This window comes from Larimichthys crocea, chromosome XIX (assembly GCF_000972845.2).
Source record: "Larimichthys crocea isolate SSNF chromosome XIX, L_crocea_2.0, whole genome shotgun sequence".
Lineage (NCBI taxonomy): Eukaryota > Metazoa > Chordata > Actinopteri > Sciaenidae > Larimichthys > Larimichthys crocea.
The window spans coordinates 10,752,787-10,773,125 of NC_040029.1; the positions used below are offsets into that span (position 1 = coordinate 10,752,787).

At 46.6% G+C, this 20,339-nt stretch overlaps 2 protein-coding genes across 4 annotated transcripts; both read left to right on the forward strand.

Annotated features, from left to right (window-relative positions):
• The first annotated feature begins 81 nt into the window (after nt 1-81).
• On the forward strand, nt 82-11,694 carry LOC104928570 (SLAIN motif-containing protein 1-like). 3 transcript variants are annotated; one of them, XM_019276773.2, is made up of 10 exons: nt 82-717; nt 2,256-2,392; nt 5,793-5,936; nt 6,036-6,149; nt 7,269-7,418; nt 8,042-8,413; nt 9,132-9,143; nt 9,563-9,712; nt 9,807-10,143; nt 10,576-11,694. In XM_019276773.2, the coding sequence occupies exons 1-10, from the start codon at nt 299-301 to the stop codon at nt 10,649-10,651; spliced, it is 1,911 nt and encodes a 636-aa protein (XP_019132318.1). In that variant the 5' UTR covers nt 82-298; the 3' UTR covers nt 10,652-11,694. The 3 variants fall into 3 exon arrangements, with proteins under 3 accessions (XP_019132318.1, XP_019132319.1, XP_019132321.1); XM_019276776.2 differs by lacking the exon at nt 82-717 and adding an exon at nt 1,991-2,055; XM_019276774.2 differs by lacking the exon at nt 9,132-9,143 and having other exon boundaries at nt 87-717.
• Nucleotides 11,695-12,633: 939 nt separating this feature from the next.
• Nucleotides 12,634-20,338, forward strand: fam171b (family with sequence similarity 171 member B). The gene is made up of 8 exons (XM_019276767.2): nt 12,634-13,099; nt 13,620-13,853; nt 15,098-15,190; nt 15,475-15,633; nt 15,735-15,905; nt 16,061-16,177; nt 16,275-16,398; nt 16,655-20,338. The coding sequence occupies exons 1-8, from the start codon at nt 12,895-12,897 to the stop codon at nt 17,979-17,981; spliced, it is 2,430 nt and encodes an 809-aa protein (XP_019132312.1). The 5' UTR covers nt 12,634-12,894; the 3' UTR covers nt 17,982-20,338.
• The last annotated feature ends 1 nt before the right edge of the window (nt 20,339 follows it).

Below are 20,339 nucleotides of genomic sequence, written 5' to 3' on the forward strand. Positions count from 1 at the left end.
TTCAGAAGGAGTCCAGTCAGATTTCAGAATGAAAAGTTAACAGGTAATTAATGTTTGAAATGGCTCAGCTTGGCTTTTTGCCCACAGTTTAGCCTGACAGGTGTTTGTCTACCTGGAGTCAGGCTTGTGAGTTGGGCGGGAGGAGGCTGGGGTGTGTGGGTGTGTGTGCAGGAGGGGTGGAGTCACACGGTCCAGACAGGCGTACTAGACATCCCCACCGCCACCAGCATACAGAAATCCGTCTGAGGCGACGGGAGAGCCGCAGCAGCTTGGCCGCACCTGTGCGTGTTGTGTTTCAATGGAGGCAGCGGTACTGAGCCCCGCGATGATGACTGAGGTGGACTGCAACAGCAACACCCTGAACGCCGAGCTGGAGGTGAAGAAGCTGCAGGAGCTGGTCCGGAAACTGGAGCGGCAGAATGAGCAGCTGCGGACCCGGGCGAGCGGCTGCTCCGGCGGCCCGCATGTGCTGCCTCAGCCTCCGGCTTTCGGGGGATTGTGCCTGTCCAGCCCGCTGCCCAGCCTGCTGTGCCAGTCGTCCTTGGGGTCATTCACGCCCCCGGAGGAGCCTTTCGATTATTTCCTCCCGCACACAGGCGGGGATGGAGCGTCTGCTGCGGGGGAGCTGGAGGACAGGTCCGAGCCGTCGGTTCTGGATGAGCTGGAAGTTTTGGACTTGAATTCTCTGTCCTGCTCAGAGGAGTCTGATGAAACATGGTAAACACCCAGTGTTTGTTTCAATCATTCAGCCATGTGTAGCTGCATGCATGCATGCACGTGTGGTTTGCATGGCCCCGTTATTTTCCTCATTGTTTCTGGATGGAGGCTTTAGAACCGGCCTGTCCAGAGCTCATGCGGTGCCGAGACAAAGCAGCACAGCTCGGGCAGTGAGCTGAGCAGCTGAGAGAGGAGGCCACTTGTATCAGGGCTGCACCAAGCTGCCATCCCTCCTCTGCTGGAGGCAGAATCATGCACAAGGAACCAAACCACAGAGCATCAGAAACTCAGACTGTTGTTAGAAACACACTGGACCCTGAAGGAACCAAACTGGGTGAAACAGGAAGTGAAATGTTGCTGATTCTGTTGCCAGCTTTCAGGGTGAACTGACAGTTTGCATATCTGCAGCTAACAGGTTGTTTTCAGGAGCGACTCACTGATTCAGCTTTTTAAGTTTGGTGTCAGCAATGATGAGCATCAGCATGTTTTTGAACCTAAAGAGCAGGAGTTCTTTTTCTGTGATACACTGACTGATCAATCAGCGATAAACACACTAAATAACTTGAATGTGAAACCGCAGTAGAGTCTGTGATGTTTAGTGAGGTGATGGTTCAACGTTTTGGTCATTTTGGAGGCTGTTTCTAATATTTTGTCCACCCCCTTTCTATCAGTGAGGCCATGTCTCCTCTGTGTGTGCAGGAAGTAGCTGAGGAGTGTTTGTGCGCCCCTCTTCCTCTCCTTCAGGTCACGCTCTCACCTGATCCCAGTGAAGGTTTTAATCTATAATTCAGCTCCCTCCATGTTCGTCCACAGAAATCTCAGATGGAGTTCAGCGGCTGTCAGAATAATCTGATCCAGCTCCTCTTCCTCACATCTCAAAAGCTTAGCATCACATTTTAGAGATTTCTCTGACTCCGGTGGAGATGAGTTGGTGGCACAAAGGAAAAGATGGAGCCTGAATTGTGGTCTGTCAGCAGCCACATGGAGGAATAGTCCCGACAGAGCAACTCCTGCAAACACGTCTGGAACAATGGCGCCTGCTCCACTTTTAATTGGCCCTCTCTGATGAAAGAATTCAAAAGTCTGACTCTGCAACAAAACAATGTTGTTATATATCTGCAAGGTGTGAACTTCAGGTATTGGAGACCTGCCACCATGCAGCAGGAGTCCAACTAATGGACCAGTCAGTGGTTTTCCAGACTGCATCAGAATCGTTGGATATTGCAAAGCTCTTAACTTGTCGCCATGCTAACTTTGGCCCAGATTGAAATATCTCAAACACTTTTGGATGGATAGCCATGAAATTTGCTGCAGACGTTCATCTGCCGCCATCATCAGGTCCAAATCAGCAGCTATTTTGATAGTTGGTTTGTTGTTTTTAGCCATTTTCTAAGTAGCTTCATGGACTTGAGTTGAATGTTTCCTGGTTTTCTCTGTCTTTCTATCATGCAAACCAAATATTTTTGAGTTTTGGACTGTCAGCTGGGCAGAAAAGAACCTTGAAAACATCATGCATTTCCATCTGTGTCTATTTCTAGGTTGTATGTGTCATCAAAAGCTCGAGAGTCCACAGACGACTCCCTCACACCTCTGCAGTGGTGCCGGCAGGGTCTGGACTCCCCCAAATCTGAGGTGGAGGCCGCCAGGCGATCGCTGTCCCTTCGACTGGAACAAGGTACGAGTTGACAGATTGTTTGTGTGTGTGTGGAAAGAAAATACCTTTGATTGGCCCCGGGGGGGGGTTGTGTTGTACCGCAAAAGAGCAGACGGTGCACAACGAGACATCGAGACAAACCACTCTGTTGTCATAAGGGGGTTCAATTAAATTCTGAGACAAGCTCAGTCAGAGATATCACACCAAACAGAAACTGAACAGTACCGTCCATATTGTGTCTTTGTGCAACATTGTAACTTCTCTCTCATAAACTAAGATGTTGAATCATGTTGATGATACACTGACTTGTCCTCAGGTGATTGGCGTTTCTGTCTGAAACAGGATTCTGAGTTTGTGTGTGTGGATGTTTGAGGTTTGTAGGAGTTTCTCCTCTTTGGAGTTCAGTCAGAGATGTCGGTGTTTTGGCTGATTTAATTCTCTCGTGCTTCTTTCTTTTCTGTGTTCATTTGTCTTCCTTTTGGTTTTCATGAGATGTCTTCGACTCACCCAGAGTTCTGTTTCTTTGGTCAGTACAGACCAAACCAAAGGCTGAGGAAGCAGATTAGTTTGTAGGTTGCTGTTCTCCTCCAGGCTATTTTAAACCGATGTGCACAGCTTTAAGTGTCTTGCCAAAAACACAGGAGCTCACTGACTCACACAGCACAAATCTTGGCAAAGAAGAAATACTAAATAGTTTCTCGTCTAGACTTTGTAGCTAAATGATCTTGTTGTCTTGTGTAGGAAACTGTCTGAAACTAAATTTCATGTTACTTTTCAGAAGGATTGCTTGTGGGACATCTGTTATGGTCTGTACTGATCAAATGTTATATCAGCCATCTTAAACAAAAGAACAAATCACACTTCCATTAGAGCCACCTCTGTTTGTGTAGGTCTTATTATAATGGATGTTATTAAATTCATATTTCTAAAGGACTAAAACAGGATGTCTTAAAACATGTTTTAAAAAAACTGAATTTGAGTGCAGATAATGTGTTGATGACCAGAAGCCACATCAGTACTTCAGCACTTTTAGAGGTTGCTGCGTCAGCAGGTCATCACACTATATTCATACAGTCCATTAACCACCACTGCACTTCACTATAATACTCTCAAGCGCTGTAATTAATAACTAAACACACTTACTTTCCAGTCCTTGTAATTCTTTCTGTGTTTAATGAAAAACAGGATTGTGTAACTCTATGCAGACGACATGCTGCTCATACGTTAGTGATTTTTTTTCTCGATAATTCAAAGGGAGCTAAGTGACTGTAAAAAGTGACTTTGCAGAGACACTTTTCCTTTGTGACCACAATAAGCAGGTTGAAGCTGGATCACCTTCATCACTTAGCAGTGACTAATGAGGCTCAGCAGGGACAGAGGACCTTACAGACCATAATCCGTCCACGCCTCACAGCATTAAGCAGATCAGGCCTGGGTCACCTGACCCGCATGTCACTTAATTATATTATGCAACACTGAGGAAGGGGAAGTAAGACTGAAGAACAAGGAAACACATTTGAGAAAGTAAAGCAGGAAGAGCTACTGTCATGGTTACATCAACGGACAGAATATCTGTTGTCATGGTTCCCCGATGAGCCTGAAACTACTTTTTAGAAACAGATTTCATATCTTGACGTCATGGACAGTCGACCTGGAAAGCAGATGAGGGCTATTGATCCAGATGTTGGAGAAGCCCTCGCCTCTTTAAGGCTGCAGTATGAGTCTGTGTGTGGAGGCAGAGCGCTGCATGTGAAGTGTGAATGGAGGCGACAGCTCCCACGGCCTCAGCTGAACAGGCAGCTTAACACCCTGAAGCCTTTTAATGAGATGAGATGGCGCTCGACTCACCTGCGTGGGCGCGTTTGTGTCTGTGCGCCAGGCCGCTCTGCCTTCCCACGCGTTCAGAACCAAGTCGTTATCTGCAGGATTTTCACAGAAATGTTTGGACTGCTCTTTTGCTCAAGAAAAGCTGCCACATTTGTTGTAATTATCAGCCGTAACATTATGACCACCTGCCTAATAGTGTGTAGGTCCCCCTGTACAACTAGACTCCACTAGACCTCTGAAGGTGTGCTGTGGTATCCGGGTCCAGCAGATCCTTTAAGTCCTGTAGGTTACAAGGGGGGGTCTCCATGGATCGGACATGTTTGTCCAGCACATCCCACAGACGCTCGATTGGATTGAGAACTTAGAGGCCAAGTCAACACCTTGAACTGTTTGTTGTGTTCCTCAAACTATTTGTGACAGGGCGCATTACCTGCTGAAAGAGGCCACTGGAGTCTGCCTCCTGTCCATCTTCTCGTCTAACTCTGGACAAGAAAGCTAGTAAAGTTATTTCCCCATATTTTTTGATACCAGATAACAAGCGTCCACATACTTTTGGCTAGTATTGACATATCTGGGTCACAGGAGTCGACCCTGGCCTGGCTCAGTCCTGTGAGGTTGCAGCGGCTCTGGAGCTTGTTGCATCAGAGGCGGCAAACATCCCCCACACCACCTCCACAATGCTAATGGTCCTCTGCTGGAGCCGGCAGAGGAATCCTCCCACCAGCTCGGCCTCGCTGCTATCGCTCTGTGCTCCGTCGGAGGTGGAGTACAGTGAAATGGAGAGCTGTTGCCGTGGCAACGGTTTACATGAAAGGAATGCACCCCCCTCCTTCCACCCCTCCCCTTTCATAAGCTAAGTGGCTTATATTCACATTGACAGGTAACAGAGAGAAACCCTCTTCTTGGGAGGATGTAGGCTTTAATCACACACACACACACACACACACACACCATCTTTAATAAGACATGCACAATGCAGCACATTTTGATTCATCTTTGTTCGTGTATTGCTTCAGTATTTGTGTCACAGGTTCTTCAAACCAGTCGAAGTTTCTTCTCTGCATCTATGAATAGTAACTGAGGTGTGTGTGTGTGTGTGTGTGTGTGTGTGTGTGTGTGTGTGTGTGTGTGTGTGTGTGTGTGAGACAGCTGCAGTGTGTGAGCAGCTCTGTTGTGTTGAATGCTGCTTTGTTGTGGAGCTGTTGAATCGAGCAGTCGGTGACAGTCTCGGTGCCGGTGAGGTAACCGCTGCTCAGTGCTGCCCTCTCTTTACCGTTTGTGTGGTGACTGAATATTTCAGGACGTGTGAGGATGGAAAGGATGAATGTTTATTTCTGCTGTGAGGTTTTTAACATGGGGACTTATGGAGACTGACTCACTTCTGGAGCCAGCCTCGAGTGAGGAACTGCAGTTTGTGGCACTTTGATATTGTCTTCATTCAGTCATGGAGGTTGCTGTTTAGTTAAACCCATGCACCCTCCTATGAACACAGTCTACTAGAAACACCCTTTACTGCAGTGAAAGTACTTTTTGTCTCATCTACTGGGTACTAATACCTCTGCTCCTCTTCTTGGTTCCTGTCTTCCCTCCTCAGTCTCCAGGTGGCGTAGCTCCCTGTCCAGCCCTTCCCCCTCGTCCTCCCCCGGCCCTCCACTGAGTCGCGTGGCCGGAGTGTCACCCGTCAGTGCTTCCCCTTCAGCCAAACCCTGCTCCACCCCCCAGTCATCTGAAAGACATGGTAACCACACAACATATGTGTTTTTTTAAGTAGATGGTGTTTAACCTGTTGAGCAGCTCTGACAAAAAGAATAAACCTCTCCTCCATGCCCTCCTCCAGCTCCATCCCTCTCCTCCCCGCTCCACCCGCTCCTCCATCGGACGCTGAGTCCTGTAGGGAAGGATCTCTCCCCTGTAGCTGAGAGGACTCCAACATTCGTCCCTCACAACCGCAGTAAGCCTCAGTGCTGCATCTTTCATAGAACGTCTTATTCCCGCTTCTCTTGCTGCATGCGGATGAGAACATGAAAGTGAATCCGAGATTCTGTAGGTGAAGACGCTTGCGTTAGAACTGGGTCAGCCACAAGCTTTTTAGATATTATTTCAACTCACGCAGAGAAGATATTTTCGTTTCAGCCTCGAGCTATGACACAAAAACAATGTGCATTATTCGTGATGGAAAAAATCTGCCGTTCCAGACACAGCAGAGGGCGAAGCTGCAGGGAACGAGAGAGGACTGTTCAGCAGAAACGAACTGCCACACTGGCGGCTTCTTTAGCCTCAGGCTCAATTCCATGACGGTTCTAGTCCAAACAGCAATGTGGCATTAAAAAGCGATACTCTGTGTTATTCCAAATCATCTCCCTTCCTCATTTGTGTGTCACCAATAAGACATTGTGTTACGCCAGGAATTTAGAAATACTGAGTCCAAATTCCACCAAACTCCATGAAGATTTCTGAGGATTTTAAGATGTGCTGCGAAGTTCTTGCACTGCAGAAAGTCTCATAGCCTGATGTGATGTCCAGGAAGACAAAGTCCAACTTTAAAAGAACAATAACAAGACTTGCACTCGCACAGTTTTGGTCCTCAGACTTCAGGTCTTCAGTAACATTAATTCATCTGATGAAGGTAAATAAAAGAATAATCCAAAAATTCTAAAAGTTAAAGTTCAAGAGCTACTGTTAAAAGTAGCAGAGTGACTCCATGAGAATGACACAAATGATGGATATGATTATTTCAGAGCAGTGTGCTGATGTGAGGAGTATCATTGAGTGGGGAGAGGTTGGTATAACCTCCGTGATAATATTCCTTCCTCACTGCTGCTTAATGGGCTCTACTTCTCAGAGCCAAGTATCAGCCTCCATTAGTTTGGATCCTTCATCTAAATGTAGAGGACACTCAGCAGACTCGAGGGTGCTCCCCTCATCAGCAACTGCCAGAGCTCTGCCTGTCTCATTAGTTTAACACTGGTGGTTGTGTTCAGGGATGAGTTGGAAAGGTACGATGAGATCAAGCGAGAGCTGTTGGTGAGAAAAACAGTTTTTCAACTGGTTTTATTTTTTTTGTTTGAAGGCCGCAGCCTCCGGCGCCTAACCCTCAGTCCCCAGTCATCCATGGACAGTGACCTCGGTGCTGCAGAGGTGGAGGAAGACTCCATCACTCTGGGTTACAAACTGCAAGACCTCACTGATGTCCAGGTTATGGCTCGACTGCAGGAGGAGAGTAAGTTATCGACTCTGAGATTCAAACGGCGTCAGCAGGAAAACATTTAGCTCTGCCTGTCACCAGAACAGAATAATGTGTAATTAAACCTCCAGATTGTAGGGAATTTGCCTCACTGAATGATGAGTGTATTGTTGCTTATTTTAGGTCAGTGGTTCCAAAATCGGAGGAGGCATGAAAATATAGAGTGAACAGAGACCAAACCACAAGAAAAGGAAGTGTGTGAGCTTTAACTGATAGAAAATATACTTTGAATGTAGAAAAGTGTGTGTGGGAGAGGGTCCAAAATATATGTGTGATCTGATCAACAGTATTCAATGTTACCAGTTTCATAAGTGATCGTAAAAATATGTTTAGCTCGTCAAGATCATTTCAGATATTTTTTTGTAGTTGTGTCTCATTTCTTCTGCTGTCCCTGTTGTTCCCTCCTCTAATATTTTAACATATGGACACCAGATCTCAGAGCTCATCGCTACTTCAGCTTCATTAACCCCAGGAGGTGATGACTGTGTGTGTGTGTTTGTCCTGTCTGTGTGTGTGTGTGTGTGTGTGTGTGTGTGTGTGTGTGTGTGTGTGTGTGTGTGTGTGTGTGTGGTGCTCGTCCTCATATCTCGCTTCCCCAGGTCTAAGACAGGACTACGCCAGCACATCATCGATCCTGGCCAACCGCCGCAGCCAGAGCTTCACCTTCCAGCTCAGCCAGCTCAGCGCCGGCCCCGACCTGGAGGAGGAAGACGAGGAGGACGACGAAGACTACGGCCTCCTGCCCCCACCGCAGCCACGCCTCACCCGCCTTCCGCACTCCCACACCTTCTCCAGCATTCGAGACTGGCGAAGAAGCACAAGTTCCCTGTCCACCCCTCCTTCCACCCCCTCCACCCCTCCTTACCCTTCCGCTGGGTTCGCCTTTCAACCTCAGCCCCAGGGTCTGGGTCTGGGCCTGGGGCTGGGCAGCCTCTGCGCAGCCGAGCCGCAGGGATTCAGACCAGGATCAGGTGAGAAAACACTTTGTCTCTTGCAAGTCTGTGTAGATTCCTACAGGAATCGAGGCAGAAAGACGATTTAAAAAATCAAATGTGAAACATGGAAAGAGGTCACTGCATGATCTTCAGCTCTACAGACATTTTAGAGTCTTTGAGCTCATTGTTTTGATTTTGAAGCAGCTGTTTTCATTTCATTTCATTTCGCATCGGAAGAACCAGATATTTCACTGAATGAGAGGAGAGCCTGAGACTGAATATGGAACTTAGATTTATCAGTTGGTGGGAAACATGGCTCCAAAGAGTCGAAGAGTATTATAAAATACAAAATATCAAACTTTATCAGGCACAGGAAGTTATGACTGCTCATTAATTAAAGGGGGCATGGCACCAGCGTACAGAAATGACTCTTATGTTTGTCGTGTTTGCAGCTCGTTCTACCCTAAAACAGAAACTGATTTGAAATTATGTCGTTAAGTCAGACATCCAAAAATCCTGGATCCTACATTTCCCATAATTCATCTCCCCAAATCTGTCCTCTGCATTTTTGGTGTAAAAAGAAGCGAGACAGAAACATGCAAGCTTGGAAGTCTGTCACTGTGATTGTTGCCAATAGTACTAATCAGTTATCTCTTTGTTTGCATGTTTTGTACGTGAAATATTTCTGTGTATTTGTATATATTTGTACGCTGTTGGCCGTGTTGTTTTGGGGAAACGTCGTCATGGCGTCCAGCCGAATTTGAGAGTAAGTCAACGTTTCAAAAAGTCATTAATGCAACGTTTGTGTGACTAAACACGACATGAAACCACCATTCATTAATTACTTATTAATGTGTTTTTTCATCCCGCCTTCGCTCTTGAATCATCCATCGACGCCCCAAACTGACCCACACTGATGTTCTCACTGCTCAATAATAACTCAGTCTAAGCCTCTTGTACAACGGCTCTTAAAGCTCTCAGACTGGCGTGTTTCCACTCTGAGACGAGAGTTTGATGGGATTAAGAGTTAGGCGTGTATATCTGACTGAGGGGCTGTTGTTACAGCTCAGGGGATGGAGTTATAATAAGAGTACACACAGAATAATGTGAACTGTACATCGTGGTGTGCTGCATTTATTTGGAAGACATCTTTTATTTCCATTTGTTTGTCTGTCTCTTTGTTAGATAAGCTGCGGAGGAGCATGCCTAACCTTGTCAGAGCTCCCAGCATGCCTAGTGTGCCCATTCCAACCAATCCTAGTGCTTCCCCTTGTTTGCTTCGTAACAGCCAGAGTTTTGATTCGTCCAGCGGGCTGACTCGACTGCAGTCCTCCAGTAAGACACCGGTTCTGTTGTTCTTTCAGTTTTTGGAGGAAGTTCCTGATTATCCAGAAGGATCACTAATCTTACTTCTGCTCTGTTAACCCAGTCCCCTCCCCAGGCCAGCTGCAGAACCGGGTCCAGAGCGTCGGGAACTTCACCTCGTTGTCACGGCAGCCGCTGAAAGCCACCGCCTACGTCAGTCCCACCATCAAGGGCTCAGCCTCAATGCCGACCTCCACCAGCCTCCAGTCTCTGAGCAGCAGCAGCAGCGGCGGCGGCGGCGGGGTGGGAAGTGGGATTCCTCTGCTCAATAAACCAGCCGGTGGAGGGGGGACGCCCACCTCCACCCCAACTACTCCCCGCAGCAGCCTGCCCCGCCCCGCCTCCTTTGTTGGGACTCCAAGCTCCACCCCACGCAGCAAGGTGGCCCAACCAGCACGAAGGTAACCCTTTTTTATTCCCTAGAGTGGACCGTGAGGTTTACATTTGGTAAAACGTCTCAACAACTGTCGGATGGATTGTTCTGAAGTTTGGTACACACTCTCATCAGGATGAATTTGAATAATTTTGATGATCCTTTAAATTTTTCATCCAGCTCCATCACCAGGTCAAACGTTTCAATCTTCTGCCCAACATTTTGGTTTATGACTAAATACCTGCAGACCTAACGACGTCAGCCTCGATGGACTTTGTTTGGTGCTAATTAACAAAGCATGCTAATCTAAGATTCTGAGCATGTTAACATTAGACCGTACCGCAGATCAGCAAACTAATCTGATGATCCAAATTGATTTAGTTTTGCGCTCTTCGACTTTAGCAGCCTGATGTCTGTCTAATGAGCTGATTGTCAACACATCTTCTGTCATTTTCCTCAGTTTACTGACTCCTCCAAAGAGCTTGTCCACCCTCAGTGCCCTTCGTGACAGCACCTGGAGAGACGGCTGCTACTGATGAACGGATGAACTGGTGCAGTAGTGCAGTGGCGCCCCGCTGGCTGGGGTAACTCACTACACCTCCACAAAAAAGAAGGGGACATCTGAATGGGTTAGACCAAAAAGTAACCATCAAGTTGACCTTAAATCGGAGATCCTGCATAGAATAGCTCAAAGTTCTACAGAAGGACCACTCTCTTATCATCCATTCAGCTCTATGCAGAGTTTCTTCGGGGAAGGCGGGTTGTTGTTTCTGGATTTGAGTGAATGCATGTCAGGTTTCATTTTACTGACAGCTTGACACTCGGTGACACTGAGTTTGGTCCGTGCCAAGGGGGAGTTGTTCCCTGTTGCTCTTGTGCAATAATCCACTGTCTGTAGGGCACCAGTAATACTCGCCTGCTAAAGAGGGCTGCAGTTTTTATGAAATGAGTCTCACAATACTGTATTTATTTATATATTTATTTTGAATAAAAATGTTTGACTAATCAGGTGTTTTCCCTCTGGCAACAAGCGCCAATGATGCTGCTAAAATTGAATCAGTCCCTGTTCCTTTGGGCACATTTGGTCTAATTTTTACAAGCGAGATATTAAAGTATGTAATCGTGTACAAAGCTAACTATTAAGTGTGCATACATATATATATATTGATGCAATATTATTGAATTTTAAATGTGAATCTCGACCAAAAGGAAAATGTCTGAATGTGTTTACAAAATTGTCTCACCATGGCGTCACAAAACTTTCTGCATATTAACACTTTTAAACAGTTTAACGACCTGTAAGGGAGCACTTCTTGTTGCACTTTGTATAAAAATCTGAAGTTATTGATATTTTTCTGTTCTGTTTACTAATGTTTGCACTTCTTTTACATTGGATCTTCTAACTAAATATTTTGGGCAGATTTCACAGTTCTACACGGCGTAATGTAGCACTCCTTTGTTTGTAATATTTGACTTGTGTTTTTAAATGAGCGTTAACACATTTCACAAACTCCTGACACTTTTGTTACTGTTACGGACTGAATGAGTGAAACATTTGAATAAAACACAGCGGATGAAATGACTTTGTCCTGAGGATTTAATGCTGAACAAAGCATGCTATGAGTTATTCTGTGTAAATCCTGTGGTGTCTGTAGAAGCATGAGAGGCTGGCTGTTGACGTTTTAATGTTGCCACCTGCTGGCTTCAGCGCAGATGACAAGAAGGTTTTCATTTCAAACATCCAAATGTTTCATACAAAAAATAAATAATTATTATGTTAAAGATTTTCATTAATTTTGACATAAAAAATGTTTAAAACAACATTAAACCAGCTGCTGTTTAAGGTACTTTAATCACTCTACAATTAATACAATCTGGGTTCCCTGTTTATTCATCACATTTCTCTCAGAGCTGCTGAGGTTCCTTCGGTTCCACGCTACATCCAGAACAGGTTCAACATCTAGAAATAAAGACACCCCAAGGAGCAGATACTGTGAATGAATGTTAAGACAGTAGACAGAATGTTTAAATGTTATTGTTGTGTGGAAATGTATATGGATTCTTAAAGAGGGTAGAAGCTCCACTGAAACCACAGATCTCCATTTCTGTCCATTTAACTGGATTTCAAAGATATTTTAATCCGACATGTCTTTATGGGCACAGTGCTGCAGGATCCTTATCCACAGACCAGGTGCAGGTTTTAAACATGGACAACATGTTCAGGGTGATGCACATCAGAGAGCAGAGTGAATGTGATGTGTGGATGGACATCAGACAGGATTCAGCCTCATCACAGGGTTCAATGAGCTGAATCACGTGTCTCGGTTTCCACAAAGCAGGGCCACGCACACCCCGGTGACGTAACGGCGTCTCCTTACCAAAGATGGTGGAGACTCAGACCTCTCACTCTGTGGCTTTTTCTCGGCACATATAGCTCACCATTATTGGTGTGTGTGTGTGTGTTTAGTGTTTCGGGACCAGAACACACACACACACACACACACACACACACACACACACACACTCTCGTGCTGATGGACGGATTGCTGTATTGTTTCTTTGTTTCTCGCAGAGTGACACCTCTCTGCCTCATAGAGGATCTCCGGCCACCCGCCCAGCCTCAGCACCACCATCCTCTCTCCGTGCGCGCACCAACGTTAGAAGAAACCGTGAGAGGGATGAGGCCTTCCTGATCCGGACAAACACCTGGACCTCGTTCTCCTCCCCCGAGCTCGTCTCTCCGGTCCGGTATGTCTGTGAGCCTGCTCCCCGTCACGCCATGCCCGCTGCTGAACGCTCCCTGCCGCCGCTGCTGCCGCCGCTGCCGCCGCTCCTCCTGCCGTCGCTGCTGTTGATTTCCTGCCTGGATGTGGCGGTGAGAGCAGCGGAGGAGGGCGGCGGCCTGCCCGGGGACAATGGAGACCCGTTCACCGCCGATCCGACCGGCCCGGGGAGATTTGTGGGGCCCGCCGCTGTCACGGCAGGTAAACAGGAACACAGACTGTGACTCATGACTGAGTCAGGTCATGATGTTTCTGTGTGTGTGTGTGTGTGTGTGTGTGTCTGACCTCACCTGCTACCTGTCTGTATGACGGGCTCTTTCTGTTCAGGATGTGTACTGTGGAGGTTTGAGGGATCAGGGTCTGCAGGGTCATCCTGAGTCAGTGCTGGCCTCTGTTTACATGGATGGTGACATAATGTGCCTGAGCAGGTTACATCCACGTTTCAGTCACACACATTCTGGTGCAGATGGAAAGACGTTTGAAAGGCTGCAGTGACCGAGTTGGACGGTGTTGGTGTAACTTTTCTTGATTTTGATGTATTTTTCATTCTCCCTCTGATTCAGCTGCCTCATCACTTTTTCATGGCCAGGGAAAGGTTACTGAGCACTGCTGAGGGGAAGTGCTGGAGGCCGGTCTGCATACAGACAGGACTCATGCAGAGACACGTGTTTCCACAGGGGAATACTTGGATAGTTACTCGATTTACTCATTTTCTCTCCAGAGTCCCAGTTTGCTCTGAAGGTCCTGGTGAGGGACATGGTGACCCGTCAGCCGCTGCCGGGCGCTTCAGTGGACGTTTACATCAACCACACCCTGAGGAGCTCCACCCAAACAGGCGAGAGAGGCGAGGTGCTGCTCTGGGTAACGTACAGTCCGGGGCTCAGTCTGACTCTGCTGGGCAGCATGGACGGCTACGTCCCCAGCCCTCTGCCCTGGAGCACCACCAAGAGACCGAGTGAGTAACAGCCCACAACAACTCTTTAAAGCTTTGGTATCCAAGCACAACATCTCCTCGTCTTTCTCTGAGCGTCCATGCATTGATATTTACTTTAGAAAATTAGAATTAAACCTTTCAGTCACAAGAGGAGCTTCTCTGACAGAAGGACCGCCATGCAGCAGCGATTTAATCACTCAGGAATGAACTGCTCTCCTGGAAGCCGGTCAGAGTGTTGACGTGAAAGGTGACGGTGAAGTTCAAACACTGGCTCTTCTCACCTCTGCACAACACAAAGTGACATTTAAGTGCTAGGAAGTGTTCAGATTAATCATATTTGTGGACATCAGGGTGCAAACTGACCAGCTCCAGGGTCCCAGCTGAGGGGGAGGAAGGAAGGAAAGCAGATTTTCTAACAAGGATCCATCGGAGAACAAACATTTTGAAGCGTTTAGCTGAAACTCTCGCTCTTCCTAGATATTTTATCTGTGTAAACATAAAAATGAAAATGATGCTGCGGGAGGGGAAATCAAGCAGCCAAGAAATTCACACACTGCATTATTCATGGTCATTATAGATTAATGAAGTGTCTGCAACAACATACAACTTGTCACTGAGGTTCGTTCATGATGAAGCAATTTATGTTCCCAGCGTACAGTCGGTGTAACTGAACGCCTCCTCGTGTTATTGATTGTTTCTACAGCAGCTCGTAGAGTCGAGAGCACGGCAGGAACAAATCCCTGCCTCAGCAAACTGTCTTTGTCCTGCGCCGGATCTAATGCAGAGGGGGGTGGGGGCTTTTTAGCCACACCGATCTCATGTTGGTGTATAAAAAACACACAAGGGGAGGGGGCTTACTCTATTGTCTGTGGTCCCACTTCATCTTACTGTTCTGAGTCAGAAGCAGGGAGGTGGGCTTTTAAAGCGTGGAGCAGGTGTTACGGGGGATGAAAATCAGAGGGATGATAAAAGAGTGTCATCTGTCGAGACCTGCTACGCTCCGCAGCATCAGAGGCGCCTCCCTTTTGTGCTGCTGAGCCAGACAGCTGAACCCTAAAGAGAGGCTCGAGGTATCACTGCCACCTGCTGGTGGACCTACAGTCCATAAGTCCATGAACAGCTCTATGACAGAAAGGCTTCACCTCTGTCTCCTAAAGGATTATTTACAGATAAGTGGATGGAGAAATTCACCTGTCCGTCTCTTTGAAACGTGTCAGTGGAAATGTTTCAGTTTCGTTTCTGACCGCTGCTTTGCCTCTCTGCAGTTTTCTCTGCGGTGACGTTGCTGCTGCTCCCTCACAGTCAGGGGAACATCTGGCTGTTTGAAGACTCGGTGCTCATCACTGGGAAGTTACCTGGTAAGTTTGCACAGGTGGGAGTCACCTTCATCACAATTAGCAGATCAGAACAGACAGTTAAATCTTCAGTGTCCTTTTATTAAGGTAGAAAATCCTGTATAGCAATATTCAAATGTGAATTGGACACTGGTATGCATGTAGAGGGAAACTATGATACATGTGTCCAGTATCCATCTTTAACATTTAACATTAAAGCACGCTCATCTGAAGCTACATTTTATATTTACACGTGCTGCATTATGTGTTCAGGTATCCATAAATCATATGGCATCTTGTTTTTACAGACAGCTCCTCCCAGCCCAGAGTTAAGTTCCCCAAGAACCTCCTCACGATGTCGGATACGATCAACATCTCGTCTGTGACCGCGTACATGACTGTACCACAGCACCACCTAGCTAAAGACTGCACCAACTGCACTCCAGGCATCATCAGCAACAAGTCAGGTGAGTTACACACAGCCAGGCCTCATTAATGTTTAAAGCAGTTCATTCTCTGGAGTGTTTAAGGTTTGGTCATTAGTCCTGACAAGACATATTGACTTCAGTGTTCAGAAGCATCGAGCTGAAGGCGGTGGCAGCCATCAATGTCCTGCTGTACTCTGATGGCGAGGAGCTCCAGGTTCGAGGGCCCATTCAATTCAGCCTGCCGCTGGGACACAACACACGCCTCAGGGCTGCTGACACAGTGCCAGCCTGGGCCTTTAACCTGAAGACAGGTGAGAGGAACAGCAACTGAATGACACGAGAAAAATAAACGGATGAATATAATGAGAGGTTTTTCATTTTGGACAGACTCTCATTCGCTTCAGTAGTTCCACATACTTGCAGCACCAGTAACAACATGTAAAACTAGTTTTTATGCTATTTGAAGGTGCCTGGGAGAATCAGGGTCTGGGAATAGTGAAATCTGTTGGCGATGAGCTGGTTTGGACCTACACCGCTTCCCACCTGGGCCACTGGATCGCTGCCCTGCTACCCTCGTCAAACGGTACATGACTCATCTTCATGAGTTCAGCTTCTGGTTTGCTCTGCTGGCTCACGTGTCAGTCAAGGCTTTATGTCCATCTATACATGTTACCTTTTAGATTACCTGGGACATGAAAGCTCGTGGGATTTCCTGTCATACCACACCTACCTGCTGATGGGAATTCTGGGAGGAATGCTGGCTATTGTGGTTGGATTTCTTTCTTTGCTGCTGTGTCACTGCGGGTAAGAAATCTGCTCAGAAATAAATCTATCAGGTTGAATTGACAGTATGTAGAACACATTTTTCTCTCTTCTATAGTCAGAATTACTTTTCTATGTACTGTATATAAAAACAACCCCCTGAACGCGGGTTAGAGTTAGGCATAGCTTAAGTTTTCAAGGGCTTTAAACGAGATGAATGCAATTCCACTGACTATGGTACAATATCAAAGAACTTCTCCTAAAGAAAGTGTCCTCTTGTTCTTTTTTCCAAATGCAGAAGTTCTCATCGACAGCCCAGGAGGAGGAGGAGGGCACGCTTTTCCAAACTCACCGTGGTGAAAAAAGACCAAACCACCTCCACCCACATGGAAGAGGGTCTGTTGTTCCGCTCTGGCGACAACAGCCTCGCTTCCTGCAGTGTCCAGTGCGACCCCTCGTCTACGCCGAGGCATAAGGCCAACTACAACATCTACGTGGAGGATCCAGGGAGTCGCCCGGCGGCTCCTTTCTATGAGAACATTGCTCTGGATCGCATCAAAGGTTCCCAGCCTCCATCTCTCTACATCAACAGTGAAGAGGTGGCTCGGCTACGGGAGAAGGCAGAGCAGAACCGGGCCAACATGAACTCTGACAACTTCTTTCAGGATAAGTTGGTTCATATCTACAACCAGCCACTGGCTATCATTCAGGCACCAGAACTTTTCAGTGCTCAGGAGCAGCAGCTGTCAGGCTGCAAGTCTGCTACTTTCCCCCGCAATGGAGTTGAGTATGAAACTCACTCCGAGCCTGCAAGTAAAGACAGCTACACCCAGACGCTCCCCAAAGTCCCTCACCACCACATTCAAAGTGGAAGCAGCCCACAGCAGAGCAGTCAAGATGAGCCACAGCCTCTGGAGACTCCTCCCCAAGGCCAAGGCCCTAACGCCGGGGTGTGGGGGCGCTACAGTAACCTGCTTGAATCCTCCGTCTCTGTGCCTGGAACTCTTAATGAGGCAGCTGGTATGGAGGCCTTCAGCGGTGTGCATGGTGTACCCAGTGAACTGCAGGGGATTTCAGAGCGCACCTTACTGGAGCTGACCCGAGGGAAGCCCTTGTCTTCTCACCCTAGGGCCTGGTTTGTCTCCTTAGATGGGAAGCCGGCTGCTCAGGTTCGCCACTCCATTATTGAGCTCCAGAGCCGCCACCGCCCGCCGAGCAGCAACGATACCAGCCTGGACTCAGGGGTGGACATGAACGAGCCTCTGCAAAATATCCGCGAGACAGAGCGTGACAGGCCTTCGATCAGGGCCTCTTCCCTGCCGCACCACAGCCGAGGGGGGCGTTACGGTGAAGAGCAGGACCTGAGCAGTAGTGAGAGCGGCACAACAGCCACCTGTACGCCTGAGGACCCTTCCCTGAGGAACATTTTAGACGGGAGCAGCGGGGCTATTCCCAACATTCCTGAAGAGCGAGACGGGATGGATACTTCCAGTGCTCAGGAAGACAGCGAGTCAAGAGGTACACCACCTCCACGTCGCCTGAGGAAGGTGAGAGAGAAGGGGAAGACGGAAAAGAGGAGTGCCAAGCATGTCCGCGAAGGGAGACCTCTGACCAAGCGAAGCTAGAGCATGGCTCATTGCAAACATCAAGCATCCTTTTCATCAGTGCTTAATTTAAATGTCCCACGAACCGTTGAGTCCACATCGAGCTGTTTTCATCACATGGTGTCACATCAGTGCTGAGTGATCCAAATGAGTTCTTACCACTTGTGCTCACACAGGCATCGTTGTTGTTGAGTTATGTGATTGTACAACTTTGCCAAAGAATGCAAACGCTAGCTCAAGAAACAAAGCAGCATTTATGTCACACTGAAGCATTATGTAGCTGCTGTTAGACAATTCTGTGCACCACGTTCTCTCATCTTCCCGAATCTGAAGATCACCAGCGAGATTCTTCACAGCAAAATGTCCGTGTGAACACGATATCCCATAATTCCCAGTACGGCATTATAGAGGGTGCCTTCCTACTGCCTGTAGTCATTAAATGAGTACCAGAGGCACGGTATTTGTCTATATTTAGTAAAATCCGGTGAGTTTGCAGGACAGACACAGATACAGGTCTATGTGTAGTGCACTTATCCTCACCATAAATGCCTGCTGTAAATTAAATAAGACATGAGAAGCGTTCCCGGTTCATCATACAGCCTCATTTTAGGTGAAGACTCACGAAAAGACTCAGTTATGTCATCGATGGAATCAGCTTTGTCAGAAAAATCTAAATTTATAACTCCTGACACAAACTACTGAAGTACTGTACATTGTAAAGCGAAGCTGCCATTTTGAACTTTGAAGCCTACGGTTCTTGTAGAATGCATGAACGTGAATGTCTCCTCGTGTGTATGACAATATGTTGTGTTTCCTGTAGCGCTAACATCACATCACCGTAGCTGTTAGATTACTCTGTGACTGAATGATTCATTTCATTTTCTAGTCTCAAAAGGAGACTCTGTGTTGTGCTGCCAGCTGTGACTGCTGTAAAGAAATATGAAGAGTACCACAGGACGTCTACACTATGAGTAAAAATGACTTTAAACCACATCCACAAGAGTTGGCTAAGACTTGGCACTAAAACATGTGAAAGTTCTGTTGATGGAAGGGTAACAGCTTCCAGTAGCTTTGGCAATATAAACAGTTTGCAGTGTTAAGTTAAGGAGGCCAAAAGCTTCCTGTCAGCCCCACAAGTTATACATTATTATTGTTTTCTTGTTAAATAACATACAGTATTATCCCACATGACTATGATAACATGAATTTGGTGCCTTTGGAGCTTTGCTGTCACACCCTGTGTTTCCAAACCTCTTAAAACTTTTGACAAAAAGAGATTTACTTGGTGAACTGCCATCAAATGTTGTACAAACATTCAGGGTCCCCAGAGGATGGACCTGACTCACTTTAGTGAGGCCTTTTCCTCTAAAGCCACCATGAGGTTGACGTTTTATGTGAAATATTTCAACAGCTGTTGGATGGACTGCCTCATGGTGATTTCTCATAAGCTTGTGGATCTCTAAACTTTCCATCCAATACTTCTTCAGCTGTGACTAGTGCTACATGTGCATACATGTGGCTTTGTTTGTTCTGCGTCCTCTACTGACTGACATAATTGGCAGCTTTGAGTCAAATAAAGCACAGCACACTTTAATATGAGAAACTATTGAATCTTCAACAATAAGAATGGCATCAACACAGTACTGATCATCGGCCATCCTTGATAAAGTTCGGCAAAACAACATAAATACCAGAGAGTGGTTTTACTAGCAATATTTACCGTCAATTAAAATTTCAAATGGAACTTGACAGCCACAGTTTTGCCATATTTAGTCTTCCGTCATGGTACTACTGTAAAATCTTTCCCTAATGAGTTCACTCTGTATGTGTACGACTCGGTTCTGTAGCTGCATCCATGTGTTCTTTTGTATGTATATAACAAAGCAACATTTTCTGTATCATGTGGCTGTGACTTTGTTATTTTGTGCTGTTTTTCTTCCATCTAAGAGCAAAGGTCTGAGGTTAGGTTGAATGACAGTGTCATGACATGTTATCGATATTCTTCTTTTTAAGGCGAGCACAAAGATAAAGAGTGTGTTCCCAAAGGGAGTGTGCAACAAGCCTGAGCTTTGTATTTTAAATGTAGCAACAAGTTGAGCACTTAATCATTCAGTATGCTTACAAATGAAAATACTTTCTCCTGCCAGTCATCAGCTTGAAAATATATCCCAGCTTACACAGCGACATCAAACCTACTGCCACTCGCTGAATGTATTCGTATTGATTTGAATGTGTTCTGTAGTGTGCTCCTCTTGTGTCTAGCCATTGAACCTCATGGGCTTTTGTTTCTTCCAGAACGGCCACCTCTTGTGTTTACCTCTGTAATGATGGTAGTGTTATTAGTCTTGCCTTTTTGTGCATTAAATAAACTTACTTGAT

What these genes read in the sequence shown, in the direction of transcription:
- LOC104928570 (XM_019276773.2), top strand. Translation starts at nt 299, where the DNA reads ATGGAGGCAGCGGTACTGAGCCCCGCGATGATGACTGAGGTGGACTGC. An exon ending in GAGGAGTCTGATGAAACATG is followed by an intron (nt 718 to 2,255) that starts GTAAACACCCAG and finishes GTCTATTTCTAG; the next exon opens with GTTGTATGTGTCATCAAAAG. An exon ending in GGCTCGACTGCAGGAGGAGA is followed by an intron (nt 7,419 to 8,041) that starts GTAAGTTATCGA and finishes TCGCTTCCCCAG; the next exon opens with GTCTAAGACAGGACTACGCC.
- fam171b (XM_019276767.2), top strand. Translation starts at nt 12,895, where the DNA reads ATGCCCGCTGCTGAACGCTCCCTGCCGCCGCTGCTGCCGCCGCTGCCG. An exon ending in GAGCACCACCAAGAGACCGA is followed by an intron (nt 13,854 to 15,097) that starts GTGAGTAACAGC and finishes GCCTCTCTGCAG; the next exon opens with TTTTCTCTGCGGTGACGTTG. An exon ending in CATCATCAGCAACAAGTCAG is followed by an intron (nt 15,634 to 15,734) that starts GTGAGTTACACA and finishes TATTGACTTCAG; the next exon opens with TGTTCAGAAGCATCGAGCTG.